The sequence below is a fragment of the Sardina pilchardus genome, chromosome 24, assembly GCF_963854185.1.
Source record: "Sardina pilchardus chromosome 24, fSarPil1.1, whole genome shotgun sequence".
Lineage (NCBI taxonomy): Eukaryota > Metazoa > Chordata > Actinopteri > Clupeiformes > Clupeidae > Sardina > Sardina pilchardus.
The window spans coordinates 16,992,690-17,009,332 of NC_085017.1; the positions used below are offsets into that span (position 1 = coordinate 16,992,690).

General features: G+C 39.8%; 1 protein-coding gene across 1 annotated transcript; it reads left to right on the top strand.

Moving 5' to 3' along the window:
* The first annotated feature begins 13,632 nt into the window (after positions 1-13,632).
* LOC134072680 (tumor necrosis factor receptor superfamily member 11B-like) lies at positions 13,633-15,408 on the top strand. Its single transcript, XM_062529480.1, has 4 exons — positions 13,633-13,666; positions 13,797-14,175; positions 14,292-14,471; positions 14,763-15,408. The coding sequence occupies exons 1-4, from the start codon at positions 13,658-13,660 to the stop codon at positions 15,095-15,097; spliced, it is 903 nt and encodes a 300-aa protein (XP_062385464.1). The 5' UTR covers positions 13,633-13,657; the 3' UTR covers positions 15,098-15,408.
* The last annotated feature ends 1,235 nt before the right edge of the window (positions 15,409-16,643 follow it).

Consider the following 16,643-nt stretch of genomic DNA (forward strand, 5'->3'; position numbering starts at 1 on the left):
TTGAAAAATTGTGTGTAAGCAATTGGAAAAAACTGTAATACCATATCAAATGCCCCCGTGTCTTAACCTCGTTGCTGAAGAAATTTTGCAGAATCAATGTATTCGCCGCACCTAATAATTAAAAAATGACGGTGCACACACACTCACGCATACGCCAGGTTGACATCTTGATTATAGTGATATCTGTTATACTGTATAATGCGGGGGCATAGCACCAATATGTGATTTAATGTCAAGTTTGGCTTATTGTTTGGTGTTTCCATGTGAATGACCTACCTGTGATGTGGCGCAGGTGTGCATTTCTATTCAAAATAATGAGTCACTGGAATGAATGTCAAAGGTATTAGACAATACCAGTATCGGCTTCCATACTGTGTGATATGCCCTCGTAATCCATTAATCTTAATAGGTGAACATGGTTCAGTAATAATGTGAACATTGTTTTTTAATGTTTAAACCTTTAAGAGATGTCATCACTTCCCTTGGTACTGTACGTTATGATGAATGAATGTGCACCACTGTATCTAGTGCTGTATCTGTAAACTATGCTGAATATTTGTTTATTGTATATATTATTTACTTCTACTAATTGTAAATGCTGTGAAATATAATTCTAAGAAGTACAGTAAAATAATGTCCATCCAAAATCTCTCTCTCAAGAAGTATTAATTTACTAGTGGCATATTTTCATCTCAGTAGCCTACTCAGTTCTAGCACACAAAATGCACAAAATGTGAACCAGTCAACCCGTAGCAAGAAAAGACTGTAGCTCATTTGAAGAATGAAACAAGGAAAAAACACTGTAAAAGGAAACTGTCATTACAAGAGTTATCTCCAGACCTGCCTGTATGACAAAAATACACTGACGGTCCAAATGCCTGCTCCACTCTAACATGGATAAGGTGACATGTTTGTTTTCAAAACATTTTCAGTCACAGGCAGAACGTGCATTGTTCCATACAAGTTCCATATACTGTATGACTGTATTGATTAATGTAGCACCACCTAGTGGAAGGAGGAAGTGTCTTTTTGCATTTGATATACAGTACTTACAGCTGCCTGGGAACAGTGGTTACTTTTAGAGGGGTGGTTCTTGATTTCCCCGTGACTAGAACACAGTGTAAGTTACTTGCTCTGTCGTACAGTCTTAAATGGTTCTTTAAATCTCTAGATGGTTCCATGGAGAGTCAAAACCCTGTGGTGAACCATTACACCAGGCGAAAGGTTCCTCATCTTGGAAATGGTTCTTCAGAGCCTCAGATAATGTGCTAGCCCTATTATGGCATGTCATTATGCCATTCATTAAATGGTTCTTTAAAGAACTGTTGCCTCCATGGTTCTTTGAAGCACTGAAAAAGATTCTTCTATATGGCATCGCTGATCACTCTCACGAACCGATACAGGCCCCATTATTTTTTAGAGTGTAGCCTACAGGGCTCTTCAACTTCCTTACCAAGTGGGCCAGACTATCCTGACCAGCCAGATCCACATCAAGATGTAGGGTCTGGGAACTGAGCGTAGACAGGGCTCAATGGAGGGGTGGGATAAACAGTTGTCTTTCAAATTCCCTCTCCAAGCAATAGGATAACGCTAAACGAATCATCTTCTTAATTGTTTTCACATAGCAGGATGCGTAACCTTCCCTCTCCACGCAATAGGATAACGCTAAACGAATCATCTTCTTGTTTTCACATAGCAGGATGCGTAACCTTCCCTCTCCACGCAATAGGATAACGCTAAACGAATCATCTTCTTGTTTTCACATAGCAGGATGCGTAACCTTCCCTCTCAACGCAATAGGGTAATAATGCTACATGAATCATCTTCAAGTAGCAGGAATCGTAAGCGTCGCAACCTTGGTCGCATGTCAGTCACCATTATGTTAAGCCCGCCCACGGACTCTATACACGATGTGATTGGTCCGGTTATTCTTCCATTTCCCAGCTCCTAAGCTCTATGGAGCATAGCTAGACTGCCCCGGCAGCCAAATCAGATTTGCTGCCGCTAGGGGATTCTAGATTTCTAGGCTATAGGCCCAGACAGGAAAGCCACTGGGTCTTCAGACCACCCAAAATAAACTGACTCGTATTGTGCCTCTAAGAGACATGAATAAGTATCCAGCTACATTTAATGAGTGAGTTACGGTCACGGCTACACCGGGCTCTCCACCGGCCCCATCCCCTCCTGGCTCACTACCCACTTTACTGACCAACTGCACCTGCAACCCATCAGCACTCTCCCTAAATAAGCCCAGGATTTCAGCTACTCTTTGTCTGGCCTGGTCGTTGTTAACTCAGATAACCTTGACTCAATGCCCTGAAGATTTCCTGAAGACTCTTCTCTGAACGCTCTCCTTCGGAAGCTGAATTTTGTGCTATTTTCTGTTCTCATTTGTATGCTCCCTTCTGGCAGTACTTAGATCCCTTGTGTGTTTTTGGACTCGTTATTCTGTCATCTTCTGTGCGTTGGACCTTCTGGATCTATTGACTCCTGGTTTTGTTCTGAATAAAACTTGTTTTCTCGTGCACACCTATTGTCTGAGCCTGTATTTGTGACAGTTCTAGATTATTTGTGAAATAAACCAGTAAAATAATATCTGGGAATACATAACATTCACACCCAACTTCTGCCATAGCTCATATTTTTATAAGAAATCAGTGAAACAGTCTCCCAAACAAAAAAATTAAGCATTTGCCGGTGAGAGCTTTTTAACTGCAAGATGGTGACAGACTACTGGCTAGAGACACGTCAAAATGAGGTGGTCAATATTCCACTATCCTTCATAGTAGATCCATTTATTTAGTATAAGGTTATACATCTTCACCCACAATTATTTTCTATCAATAGACCTCAATTTGACAGGCTATGAATCAGATGGACGTCTTCTCCAGTAGTGTTTAAACCATTTTATTATAGCTTGGAATGATCTTTGAGGACACACATGCAAACATAGCAATAAACACCCGTATTGACTTTGTCCTGTAGCTACATTTAGAGCCATGGTAGCCGCATCATTTGCAGAACTCTGTGGAGGACCTGACGAAGGTGTAGCTTTTGCTTATGGTGTGTCATTATATAGGGGAAGTTGGATGTCTTCTGTTACAATCACTGCAATGTTTGTTTCTATCTGATTTCTCATTCTATAAAAAAAATCTCACTAAAATGAATTAGCTCATGAAAACAAGTTCTATAGAAAACGAGTTTTACATGATGTGCAGAATAGATTCGTTGGAATCATATTTTTGTATGATGCATGGCAGATAATGTGCAATGACTGTGTGCAAAAGAGATTCTTGAGAACTCGCTATTGTCTCAGGGCTAATTAGAATGTTCCATCGAAGAGTTTGACTTGGAAATAGTCCCAGAACAACAATTCCCAGCTGTGCAAGGTGCTGGAAATCAACAGGCCCACTCTACTGTACAACATGAGAAAGAACAGATACAGTAAGTGTTGTAAAATGGTGTGTGTGTGTGTGTGTGTGTAATAAGATCATGTCTTGCACACTGTGTGGTGTCAGAGATGAACCCCAAACAAAAAAAAAGTCAAGCTCATTTATTTGGTCACCAGAAACGGAAGTTATTCCCAAAATAATTTATGACATCAGCCCTGGAGGTAATGAGTCTCCACTGGGTATATCTGACCACAGTCTGAAGCTAAGCACTCAGGAAAGGTTAACACAGGAAACCACCACTGACTAAATGCTTTTGTTATTGTTACAAATACACAGGTGCAGTTAGGGGTATGAATAATTTTGTTCCAGTAACTATACAGTAATGCCTTTGTAAGGCCAGGTTTTTACATTCCATTGAAGCAGATCAGATCGGAGTGCCTTTTGTTGCTAATTCACATCTGTGTGAGCTTCTGATGAGCTCACTGTTGTCCCAGCTGTCTCAGGCTAGGCACCCCACAAAGCCTGGCCTGTCTTTCCCATATACAGTGGAGAGGGTCACCTATGAAATCTGTGAATGTAATACATGTTTGGTCTTAAATTAATACTTGTAATGTGGGCAACAGCCTGATCATGGTGTCGTTGCAATCTAATGTATTTATACATAGTTGTAGAATAAGAACTACACTGGAGAACTTTAGGTGATTGACACACCCACACCACACCCACAGGGTCGGGGGTGACCTGCATGATGGATAACGGTTGAGGGTTTTCTCTCCTCTGTCTCTTCTCTAGACTCTTCTCTATACCCTCTTCTACTCTTCTCTAGATCACCTATCTGCTCTTCCATTCATGCTCTACTCATTCTGATCTCTTTTGTCCTCTCTCTCTAGCATCACTGACCTATAGTGAATGTTCTCACTAGGTCAAAACAATTCCAACCACATGTCCATCTACAGTCTTTCAATAGCCCAATCACAATGCAATCCTCTGGTAACAGGTAAAACAGAATGGTCAGAATCGTCTCTAAACTTAATTACTTAGTCACATTAACTGATATCTGAGGGTGGAACATCTGCTCTTTACGAGCATGTACTGTATACATTGTCACACAATGACCAACTCCAAACCATCAGCTTGAGAAGAAAATGCCCGTCTGTGCATGTAAAGAAAATGCAATTACTGCAAAGAAGCTGAATTCTGAAAGATGGCCATTTATGTGGTGCAACATTGCATCACAATAACCATCAAGCAATCCAAACCAAAGACTTTCTGGAGCTATTATTTGACCTCTTAAATGTGATGCTTTCTGTCAGTAGAGGAAAGTCATTATTATTATTATTTATGCACACATTTCCCTCAAAGAAAGTTAAAGTTATAAATTAAATATAAGTAATATATATAAGTAATAAGTTAAAGACTAAATAGTTTTGACAAATAATCAGCATCCATATTTTCACTCCTCAAACCAAGTGACAATAGCTCTGTCATATGTAAAACAAAAAGTCAAAAGAAAAATACACCACAGTATGGGCCCCTATGTGTTGGATTAGTCTCTCTTTGACCACTTAGGAAGCCACATTTACATGTCTATTTTTAGTATTCAAAACCAGAGAGAGAGAGAGAGAGAGAGAGAGAGAGAGAGAGAGAGAGAGAGAGAGAGAAATAAACAAGGGAGGGGAGGGGTATAAGCGACCTAACAGAAACCCGCTGGGACAGAGGCCTAACTTAATACTTGGCACATATTTAATGGTGTCTCTAGACTTTATCCTTGCATTGTGGGACTTATTTGCACCACCAGCATGACATCATAGAGCACCATATTGAATCACAGGGTCAGTCCCTGCCTGTCACTGCAAGCGTCTCATGCTTACTCATCCCTTAGTTAGTACATTCATGTGGATTTTTATTTTTATTTATCTATTATTTATTTTTTGTCCATATTATTCACATGGATTTGTTTATTTATCATCCTAAGCGGCCAGATGTCATGATGCTTCTTATCAATGAACTTGCATCACTGCCACGGCGAGGCTTATTTACTACTGAAGCAATGATTTGAATGAGTTTCCATGAAGTCATGAAGCACTCTCAGTGATGGACGATACACGTCATCAGCATTTACAGTTGCTGTGAAACAGTATAAACCTTAGACTGCCTTTGTATTGAGTTGCATCATTACCAGGTCCAGGTCCAAGATTTGTTTGGGGACTTGATGACCCCAAGATGATAGCTTTGTCTGTAACTCTCCAACAGCTTTTATGTTTTGCTTATCATATCATCCTCCATTCTGTACGTGGGGGCAAGATAACCATGGGTCTTTGTCCAAGCATGTTTGTCACATTTACAGATGATTAGAACCTTTTAATCATCACTTTAACTGTAAATATAGGCATTTTCAACAAAATACCTAGTTTCAGACATTCTCGTATACTTACAAATATCAACACACTTTCTTTTTATTTAAATTTAGTGTATTCTCCACATTATTATTTTCGATAGTTAAGAAAGATTTGGATGTCTTTTATTATTATTATTATTATTATTATTATTATTATTATTATTATTATTATTGTTATTATTATTGTTGTTATTATTGTTGTTATTATTGTTGTTATTATTGTTGTTATTATTATTTTTAATGGATTATTAGAGCTGATTAGAGCTTATCAAATTTGTGGGTATCGTAATTTTCCAACTATTAGCCACGGTTTATACATTGATTTTGTTAAATGTTTTCAGCTATGTGGTTAATACACAGGGGCAGTTAATATGGTATTCCATATTAACTGCTTCCTGAACCACTTCCTGTTCCAACCTGACTCTGTATAAGAGCACCAAGCAGGGTCCATACAGACATGGATGACAGAGTTTGGTGTGGATGAACTTGACTGGCCTGCACAGAGCCAGTTTCTTCATCCAACATCAGTGTGTAACTTCACAAATGCACTTCGAAAAGAATGGTCAAAAATGCCCATAAACACACTTCTAAACCTTTTGGAAAGCCTTCCCAGAAGAGTTTAAGCTGTTATAGCTACAAAGGGTGGACCAATGTTATATTAAGCCCTACAGTATATGGATTAAGAATAGGATGTGACTGAAGTTCATATTGGGGTCAAGGCAGGTCACCCAATACTTTTGGCAATATAGTGTATTACATTTGACTGACGCCAAAGTGACTTACAACATGGTAAACATTTTAAGCTTTTTAAAGCAATTCTCAGAACAATTAGGAAAATTTAACGTAGAGTGCAGTAAAAAAAATAAGTGCGTCAATGAGTGCTGTTATAAAAGAGTCAAGAGGCAGTTCTAGTCAGGTGGGGAGTCAAGGATCAGCAAGACTAGTTGTAAGTAGTGCTATGAGACGAGATGTTCTCTGAAGAGCTGGATCTTCAGAAGGTTTTTGAAGATGGAGAGGGGTGTCCCAGCTCTATAAGGAACTGGTAGTGCATTCTATCAACGCAGAACAACAGAAGAGAAAAGTTTGGACTGGCCTGAGCGTGCCGGTGAGCTAGACATCGTTCGTCTGAGGAGCGCAACGGTCGGGAGGTAGCATATGCCTACTGTATATGAGGCCATTCAAGTAGATGGGAGTAGAGCCGGTGATTACTTTGTAGGCAAGCGTCAGAGACTTTTCGAATTTGATGTGGCCGGCCAAAGCCACTGTAACTGGATGAGCAGCCGGGTGACATGCACCCTTTTGGGTTGGTTGTAGACCAGGTGGTGTGCCTTCATCCATGCAGATAGTCGGAGAGGCAATCCGAGATCCGTGTTGAGACCAAGGGGTCATCAGATGGAAAGAACAGATAGAGCTGCATGTCATCTGTATAGCAGTGGTATGAGAAGCTATAATATAACGTATAATCTGGTAGTGTAGATAGCAAAGAGAAGGGGGCCCAGTACTGAGACCTGGGGGACCCCTGATGAGAAATGAGGTGTGGACAGCTGTCTAAGCCATGATACCTTAAACGAGCGTCCTGTGAGGTACAGTGGGATTCAAGCCAGGAGAGAGCAGAGAGGTTCCCATGTATGAGAATATAGAGAGAAGGATGCGATTATTAACCATGTCAAAGGTGGCCGATAAGTCAAGCAGAATAAGTACTGATGACCAGTCACTCTGGCTTCCTTTAAGGCTTCTGTTACAGACAGCAGAGCTGTTTCAGTGAGTGGCCGCTTTTGAAACCAGATTGATTTAAATCCAGAGGATTGTTCTGCGAAAGGAGTTCAGAGACTTGTTTGGAAACTGCTCGTTCGATACCTTTGGATAGGATATGTAGGAGTGACAAACTCCTAGGAAATGTAGGAGTGATAATTGGTGTGATGGTTGGGCTGATGGAGTGAAGCAGGCTCATAGGTATAGGGTCTAACGAGCATGTGGTAGGACGGCTACATGTCAGGAGCCTAGATACCTCACTCATGGAGAGAGGTGCCAATGCTGAAAAAGATGTTCCAGCAGCTGTCAGAGGATGTATGAGTTCAATATCCGAGTCTATCATGTGTTGTGGGCATGAAGAGAATTGACTGCTGATTGCCGCCACTTTGTAAAAAATGAGGCAAACAAAGGTATCCGCAGTAAGGCTGGACGGAGGAGGAGGCGGCTGAAGGTTGAGTAGCGTTTTGAAGGTTGAAAAGATTTCAGAGAGTCCGTGGCGCTGTTGATTTTGTCATTGTGGAAAGCCGTCTTAGCAGCAGTAATGCTGGTTGAAAAGGAGGATAGGTATGACTGGTAGTTTTTGATGTCATCAGTTATATTTATGCCATTTCTTCTCCATGGCTTGTTTGGTGCGCTGCAATCGGAGGGTGTCATTTAGCCATGCATGGGAGTGTTTTGTGCAAGGCCAGCTCGATCCAAACACTCTCCTGTGGTTTATAAACAATCCAGCTAATACACTACCCTTGAAATCGTCCATCATGCAGTTATCATGAGAGCATAATATGAATTTGTTTAGCGAGTCACGCTGGAAATCAGTAATGATGCTCATTACTCATGTCCTCTGGGCCAAGTCGCATCGATCACACCGGTGTATCTGATATAGGCAGCCCAGAGGCGAGATAAACAGATGATGCGCTGCAACGAGCAAGTGAATCAGTCAGTAGTGTTATCCAATAGCGTCGAAGTCCGGAATCAGTCAGTAAACATTGGTCATAATGTTATCCAATATCCATGTTATACATTTCCATTACTCATCGCCAGACCCCACATCTTTTGTAGATTTTGGTCTAGATTTCCAAGCTACTCATACACAGAAAATTACTGTAACAGCAACACACTTGTTTTTTTTGCCTGTTAGCTATGGGCTCTGTTTTACAGCAGCCACTTTTTTGTACTATAATGGGATGGTGTAAAGTAGCGTGTCTGTAACCAAAAACCTGTAACAGTGGTCTGATTTAGAACTATGCCCCAAAGGTTGGCCAACTCAATGCTTTTTAAAGATATAATTGACTATCTGCATTCGGCTCATTTCTGATTATCAAAAAATATTCATTTAATCAGTTCCAGACTTTTTGAGTCTGGTGTCTGGGATCACATTTGTGCTCTGTGACTGGCAACATGAATATTGAACATGCATACAAGGTGTTAACATTACACTAAGTTAAATAATGAACAGACCTTTTCACAGTTTGTGGAACTGTATGTGTATAAATATTTCTGTAATTGAACGAAATTGTACAGCATTGACTGTGGCGACACACCAGCACATGGCAATAGTTGTCATTAGGACATCCTACTAGTGTAATGGACTGAGGTCTATTTCATGATTATCATTTGTATTTAAATTAAAAATAAATCCTTAAGAGAGCCTTCATTTACAGTGCAGCTGAGGCCACATAACAAGCAGAACTAATAAAAGATGTGGTCCAATTGAGCCAGGGGGATTAGTCGATACCATCGGAGTCAGTGATTTTTGTCAAGGTATACCAGAGTTAGAAAAGAAGTGATAACATTGCATTTGTAGTAGCTTTTTGTGTATTATCACCCTGCTATGTAGATTATATGCTTATGAGGGGATTACAGATGAATTTATGTATTAGAAGTTTTCTGGAATACTATACTGTATAGGACTATGCTGGAAATGAGCCATTATCTATATGCCATAATCTGCATTGCCTATATTCAGAGGTAAAAAAGTCCAGCTTCAGAAAAGTCCTACCACATAGGGAGTGTTGGGCATCCGCATTGTAATTAAATGAGAATGGGGATCTGGTAGGTGGTGTGTGCAGGTCTCTGGGCGTTTCATGGGCGGCTTTGCTTCTGCGGTGAAGAGGAGCCTGGTTTCACTAGCATATGCATCAAATGACCTTTACAGCCAGTTAGTGCCAACCATTCACTTAAACCAGCTGATTCTAATTATCACAAGTCTTCAGCCAGCTAGATCATGTGTTAAGTGCACAGGTAGAACTAATACATGATTGGATTTTTACTTTCTGAAGCTGGACTTTTCCACCTCTGCCTATATTTAAACTAGAGAAATCCTAACATTGGATAGGCTAAAGTCAGGTTCAAAATCATTCCTTTTGTTTCTCAATTTGGTGACATATTTGAGTGAAATGTTATTCCTGAAATTCATGAAATCCTGTATTTTTGAGAATGTCTTCACATGTTATTCCATAACTTTTGTTTACTTCCCAAATCATATATGAACAGCCTCCTCTAAAATCCTCCAGCATGTAGGAGAATTTAAATGTTTGTGCTTGTAAGTACAATTGAGGTGGAAATTTCTAGTTCAAAGTTGTGAATATGGCAATGATAGATTTTCTTTAATGGCTATTGGCAGTATTTTTATCTATTCAAAATAATCCTAATTCAAAACACCCACTGCAAAAACATTTCACTCTAATATGTCCAAAAACAAGAACAAAATGAAGAATTTTGAACCCGACTTTAAAACGTGTACCAATAAATATGGACTTCATGTACATAATCAGCTGTGGAAGTTCTGTAGGGATATTTCTTAGTTCATTTGTTTAGCCCAATCAATAAGATATTTCTATAGGTGGACATAAACCGACTGATAAAACACAAAATTCTACCCCAAATGCGAATATTTCCTAATCCTAGAGTGGTATACCTTGTCAAAAATCACTATGAAACATTCCTTTTGAATGGTGCCGATTGACCAAAATGAGGGGGTCTGGCCCAAGGACTAGGCTAATAGTAAATGAAACAATCATTAAATAACATATATTTTATAATTTTAACATCAAATAAAATATTTAAACTTATATACATATAAAATATAAATTGCAGCTGCTCAAGAAAATAGTATACGACATTATCAAATATAACAGGTACAGACACAAGCTAGATGGCATGGAAAGATCTGAACTAACAGATCTGAAATGAAACAGGTCAGCAAGAAGTTCAGCGTATTCATGAGAAATTCCAAGAAAAGAGCTTACCATCAACACAGATTATGTTAAACTTGGAGGGACAATCAGCCCTTACAAAAAACAAAATTGTTGTGGTGAAAAAAGTAGTTCACTTGTAGAAAATGTTGCCAAAAGTTTGTCAATGGCAGCCAGTAGAGGTAAACTTCCAGCAAAGTTCTGGCAACAACGAGAAGTACAAATAGGAACAAACACAAATGTGTTCCTAATTGCAAAATGTTGACAGTTTTATGAGACAATATTCATACTATTTTTAAATGATCAATGGAAACCTCTTTTTTGCATTCACAGCTAAAAATGGTTCTTAAAATACCCAACAAGCCTCTCCATGTCTCCACAATGACTGCACCTTAGCAGCAATCCAAGTTTTGAGGCAGGAACAGTTCTTTGCCACCACTTTTTTGACAGATTGAGATGGACTCTGACTGAACCACTGTAATATTGTTCTCTGTTAATCATTTTTTGCCTTGTTTGGCTGTATGTTTTGAATCATTGTGGTGGTTCTATGGTCCAATGCCACCTATTGGGACAGGTCTCTCGGCAGGCTGCCTGATCTTTTCTTCCAAAACTCTAAATGTAGCCCCTTGTTTTAGTGTTACCATTCACTTTGAGAAGGTCACCAGGTCCCATTGTCTGAAAAACACCCATGTTAATGAATGAGAGCTGTCTTTATAAATAAATGAAATTGAGAAGAAAAAAATGAAATTAATGTGATTGGGGAATTCTGTAAAGAGACACAGTATATTGACAATTATGACATTCACTTCACTTATGCAACCAGATTAGAGAATGATTTCTAAAATGTTATTTTGAACTTGAAGTTTGGAGAAGTTGAAAACTCATTACATGATTTTGTTGAGCATTTTGATCTAATTCTGACAAATAGGGTAGAGTGGGGGAAAACGCCCCCCTTAAAGGAGAATTCCGGTGTGAAATTGAGCTTAACTGTACCGAAACATGTTAAGGTGTACTCACACGTGTTTTAGACGCACTTTCACTCACCCCCAGCATTCCGAACTCCTCCGTTTTCAGCCTAGCTTACAGTAGGCTTGAATCTATTAGATTGGGCATTACGTAGCCTATGCAGCTAAATCGCTATTTTTAAACCATTAAAAAGGTTCCAAGTAACTCCACACTGCATTGGTTGACTTCTGAGGGTCATGACATTTAAAACGAGATACTTAAAACTTTGGAAGTGCACAGAAAGTTTATTAAAAAAGACTGTTTATTCAAGCAGTACCTTCATAGAATCTCTCCGCTGGGCGCCATCTTGTGGTGAAGTCGCGATAAGTCGACTGACGAGCACAAACGAACAGGAAAGACAGGGGGACATATTGCAAACATTTTGAGCTTTGTTACTCATCATGCTCATGTAGACAGTATAACTATATATTTCCTATGGAATTACTTTAGCAATATGTTCCCCTGTCCTTCCTGTTCGTTCGTGCTCGTCAGTCGGCTTATCGCGACTTGATTCCAAGATGGCGCCCAGCGGAGAGATTCTATGAAGGCACTGCTTGTAAACAGTCTTTTTTTAATAAACTTCCTGTGCATTTCCAAAGTTCTCAGTGTCTCGTTTTAAATGTCAGGACCCTCAGAAGTCTACCAATGCAGTGTGGAGTTACTTGGAACCTTTTTAATGGTTTAAAAATAGCGATTTAGCTGCATAGGCTACGTAATGCCCAATCTAATAGATTCAAGCCTACTGTAAGCTAGGCTGAAAACGGAGGAGTTCGGAATGCTGGGGGTGAGTGAAAGTGCGTCTAAAACACGTGTGAGTACACCTTAACATGTTTCGGTACAGTTAAGCTCAATTTCACACCGGAATTCTCCTTTAAGGAAAATGTGGCCTTACTGTGAAAACAAAAGCTAAATGTGTTCTGAATTATTATCATGGTTATAAGTGGCAATGACATTAATTATAAACCAACTATGAAAACGTCCTAGACTTTATATTTCTTTAGATTTTTAACAAAAATAAAATGTATACAAAGCGGGCGTTTTGCCCCAGCAGTGGGACAAAATGCCCCCCCCATGGGTGGGGTAAAATGCCCCCTCCTAAAAAAACTATTTGCTTCATACATTAATAGCCAAATCAACAGGCAAGCTGTTAAGCAATAAATGAATTGTAAGACACTATATTTAATTCATAGATTAGGCTTACCAGCAGCCAAGTACACCTTACCTAAACTAACATAGCCTACACTCCTTAACTGACCACGGAAAATTACGACATTTTACCATGAAATCAGTCTTCCTTCAACTACGTCGCGAGCGTAAACTTCACAGTGGATATATGTGTGTCCCCGTAGTCAATGGGATGCAGGGCAACAGTACAAATATAAATTGACTGCATCTAGTGATTATTATGGGAGAAACAGGCGGGGGGCGTTTTACCTCACGGGGGCATTTCCCCCCACTCTACCCCTATTGTCATATTCCCAAATAGACACTTTGTGTCTAAAACGTTGTTAATAGGTTTTAGCAAAGAGGAGGAAACTAAAGGAGAATGACTAAAAGATTAAGTTACAAAGTTATTGCAGCTGAGAACGACGCACCTCTTCCGAACTGTACCCACTGCTAAATTAAGGCTTTCCACTGCAAGAGTGCCAATTTCCATTTCGATCCGGAAAATACACACTAATCTAGCCTATGTTCCCTTTCAATAAACAACTTCAATACAGAAAAGGTGATTTGCTTCATTGAATAAGCCCGGTTGGAATATCTTCATAGTCTATCACTAACTATCTCCCCCTTGTCTCACTACAGATAACTAACTCCAAATTATCCTCTTTTGGGGCGTGTACTTGTATGCGTCTTTATAACGTAGCTACAACAACACTCCATTCAGTGTGTGCTGCAGTCCCCAACACATCTGAATGAACATGGTGAGTGGGCCTTTGTCAAGTTACTTGATCCAGCACTCTGAAACACAAACATTCTCAAAGAGTTTAAGGGAATTATCATCCACATTGACGTGTTTTGGTGTATCAAATATGTTTCTTTCTATTTTCCCAGTGGTTCGTTGTGATGATGATCGTCTTTGGCAGTGGCCAGTCTAGCGCGCAGAACTCCACGACTTATCTGCACATCGACCAGTCCACTGGGCAAACTCTTACATGTTCGAGATGTGCGCCCGGACACCACTTCGTTGAGCACTGCACTGCCACTCAGCCTACAAAGTGTATGCGATGCCAAAACGGTCTTTATACTGAGTGTTGGAACTACGTCCCTGACTGCCTTATGTGCGACACTTGCTACGAAAACCAAGTGATCTCACAGCCGTGTTCGCCTTCTCAAAACACCAAATGCGTTTGTAAAGAAGGTTACTTTTGGAATACTTACTATTGCAAAAGACACAAAACCTGTCCCTCTGGATACGGTGTGAAGACGAAAGGTACGCCTAATGTGACCGTAAAAGTTGCACACTTTACGCACGGTTGTGATGTGGCGGATCTGTTCAATGTAATCGTCATCCTGTTGCCTTTTTTCATTTGTTTCTTATTTCTCCAGGCACATCATATGAAGATACTGAGTGTGTCCTTTGTCCAAGTGGATCGTACGCAGCTGGAAAACCAGGGCATGCTACTTGTGAGGTACACACCATCTGTGAATTAAAGGAATGCAAAACCATACTGAAGGGGACGGCTTGGCATGATAATATCTGCGCTTCTTGTGATACCATCCATGAAGGTATAGTCACTATTCTTCATTCTAAATCATTTGGATTTCATTTCAGCCAGGTGTAATAAACATACTGTATGTCTCTTGATGTTAGCAATGGTTAGATTCAGCATTTTCAAAAGTTAGCACAGCATCTTTGCATTCTCATTCTGATTTGTTCTGTGTTTGTGTGTGTTTGTGTGTGTGTGTGTGTGTGTGTGTGTGTGTGTGTGTGTGTGTGTGTGTGTGTGTGTGTGTGTGTGTGTGTGTGTGTGTGTGTGTGTGTGTGTGTGTGTGTGTGTGTGTGTGTGGTGTGTTTAGATGGGGTTGAATACCTTCGTAGCATCCTTCCTGATTTCTTCAGCCATAGCAACTTGAATAAAAATAAATTGCAACGACTGGCAAGGATGTTGCACAAAGCAAACAAGGGCAACCGTTTGAAGAAGAGCAGCAGATCTGTGATTAATGACCCTCTTGTGTACATCACAGCTTGGGTCAGCAAAGCTAGTGTGCAGGATCTTAGAAAATTGCCAGAGATGCTTGAAAAAGTGTATCTTTACCATGCAGCCGAAAAACTTGACCGTAAAATGGCAAGACTAGATACAGAAGTGAAAAGCTGCATTGGGACAAATAAGAACACAATCGACATGGATTGACTTGAACATGAGGCCTTTTAACATGTATGTAAGTTGTGTTGTGTTGAAGAAGAATTGCAAATTCAGGGAGACTAATGGTTTTATACTATACTATTTATTCTATTGTTATATCATTCACAGAAACTGGACCTTAATCATATGAACGTTTTTTTTGTGAAAAAGAGGTGTATTTGTTCAACCTAAGGGTTCAACCTAAGACTGTTATTTAATGAAAGATTGGTGTAAGAGAGATTGTATATTCTAGCTTGATATATGTTAGTGAATTAGCTTTAATCATGACACTTTAATAAAGCACTGATGCCTACCCATGATTTTTGCCAATGCCCACAATTATGTTTTCATAGAGACACAGTAGGGTGTTTGTGGACACAATGATAGACAGTAACACTTTCAACTTTTTAATAATGTTTTTTGCACCTTGCAGTTTGCATCCTGCAAGCTATTAGTGTTCAGAGTAAATGACCCACCAAGGGGTTCGCAAAATAATTTGCTTTATATGATGAAGTTAATGGTTTATCATTTTAAAAATTAATCTTCAGATGACGACCATTTTAACCAAGAAACAAGCAAATTGTGTCTATTTGCTTCCACCCAGATTAACATTTAACTCAACATACTTCACTCTGGTCACTTCACACAGGCCATTCCAACTATTGCTTGACTTAAGCTGTTGTCAGACATGACCTCTGGATGAAGCCCGGGTGATTAGGCCCGGATCTCAAATAGTGTCGAATGTTCAGATATGACCCTCACACACGGACATTGCCCAGTGGGACTTGGAGTAAAATACTCTGGGTGCTTTTAGTGAGGGCAAGAAAGTACATGGGTACTTCCCATCTTTACACATTAGCTCAAGTCTGTCACAAACAAGAATTAATGGATGAACTTGATAACCTTATAAACTAACAGCCGGGTGTCCCGAATACATTACAAATGCATTTTTTGGCACCTCATCCTGAACTACCATACCTCTCTGAATTCATGACACAGCCACCACAAGGCACTCAGGTACAAGCAACATAACACAGAGTGCAACCTCTAATTTGACAGCAAGATCATGCTCCTAGATAAAGGGGTTCTTGTATAGTAAGAGGTATTTTTGTCAGTGTACATTTTTTGGTAACCAAAGGTCCTTTTGGAAATCTCCAAATGGACACCGGGCAAAAACACATGTGCATGGCCAGTCAAATGTCTTCATACTTCATCCTATAGTGATCTACTTTGAGATACAGATTCACAAGACCTAGTGGTGGGCCTCTGTTGTGTTTCCAAGAGAAAATAAGTGACCAAGCGGGCAGAATGTGGTCATTTCCAGAGTACATAACCGCCTAAAACCTCCTTTTTGAGCCAACAGAGAAACAGTGGCTTAAGCCAAACTGTCACTCCAAGCTATACAAGTACACTCTGGTACCTTTGAATCTTCAGTAAATTCGGAGTGTTGGAATTGTTCATTCAGAGCATTTAGAGTGTATGTGATGTCAGCATTTAGAGTGTATGTGTTATGACCTCAACAAACAAGGAATGTCCATTTCTTGATGCTACTCAT

What these genes read in the sequence shown, in the direction of transcription:
- LOC134072680 (XM_062529480.1), top strand. An exon ending in ATACGGTGTGAAGACGAAAG is followed by an intron (nt 14,176 to 14,291) that starts GTACGCCTAATG and finishes TTATTTCTCCAG; the next exon opens with GCACATCATATGAAGATACT. An exon ending in TTGTGATACCATCCATGAAG is followed by an intron (nt 14,472 to 14,762) that starts GTATAGTCACTA and finishes TGGTGTGTTTAG; the next exon opens with ATGGGGTTGAATACCTTCGT.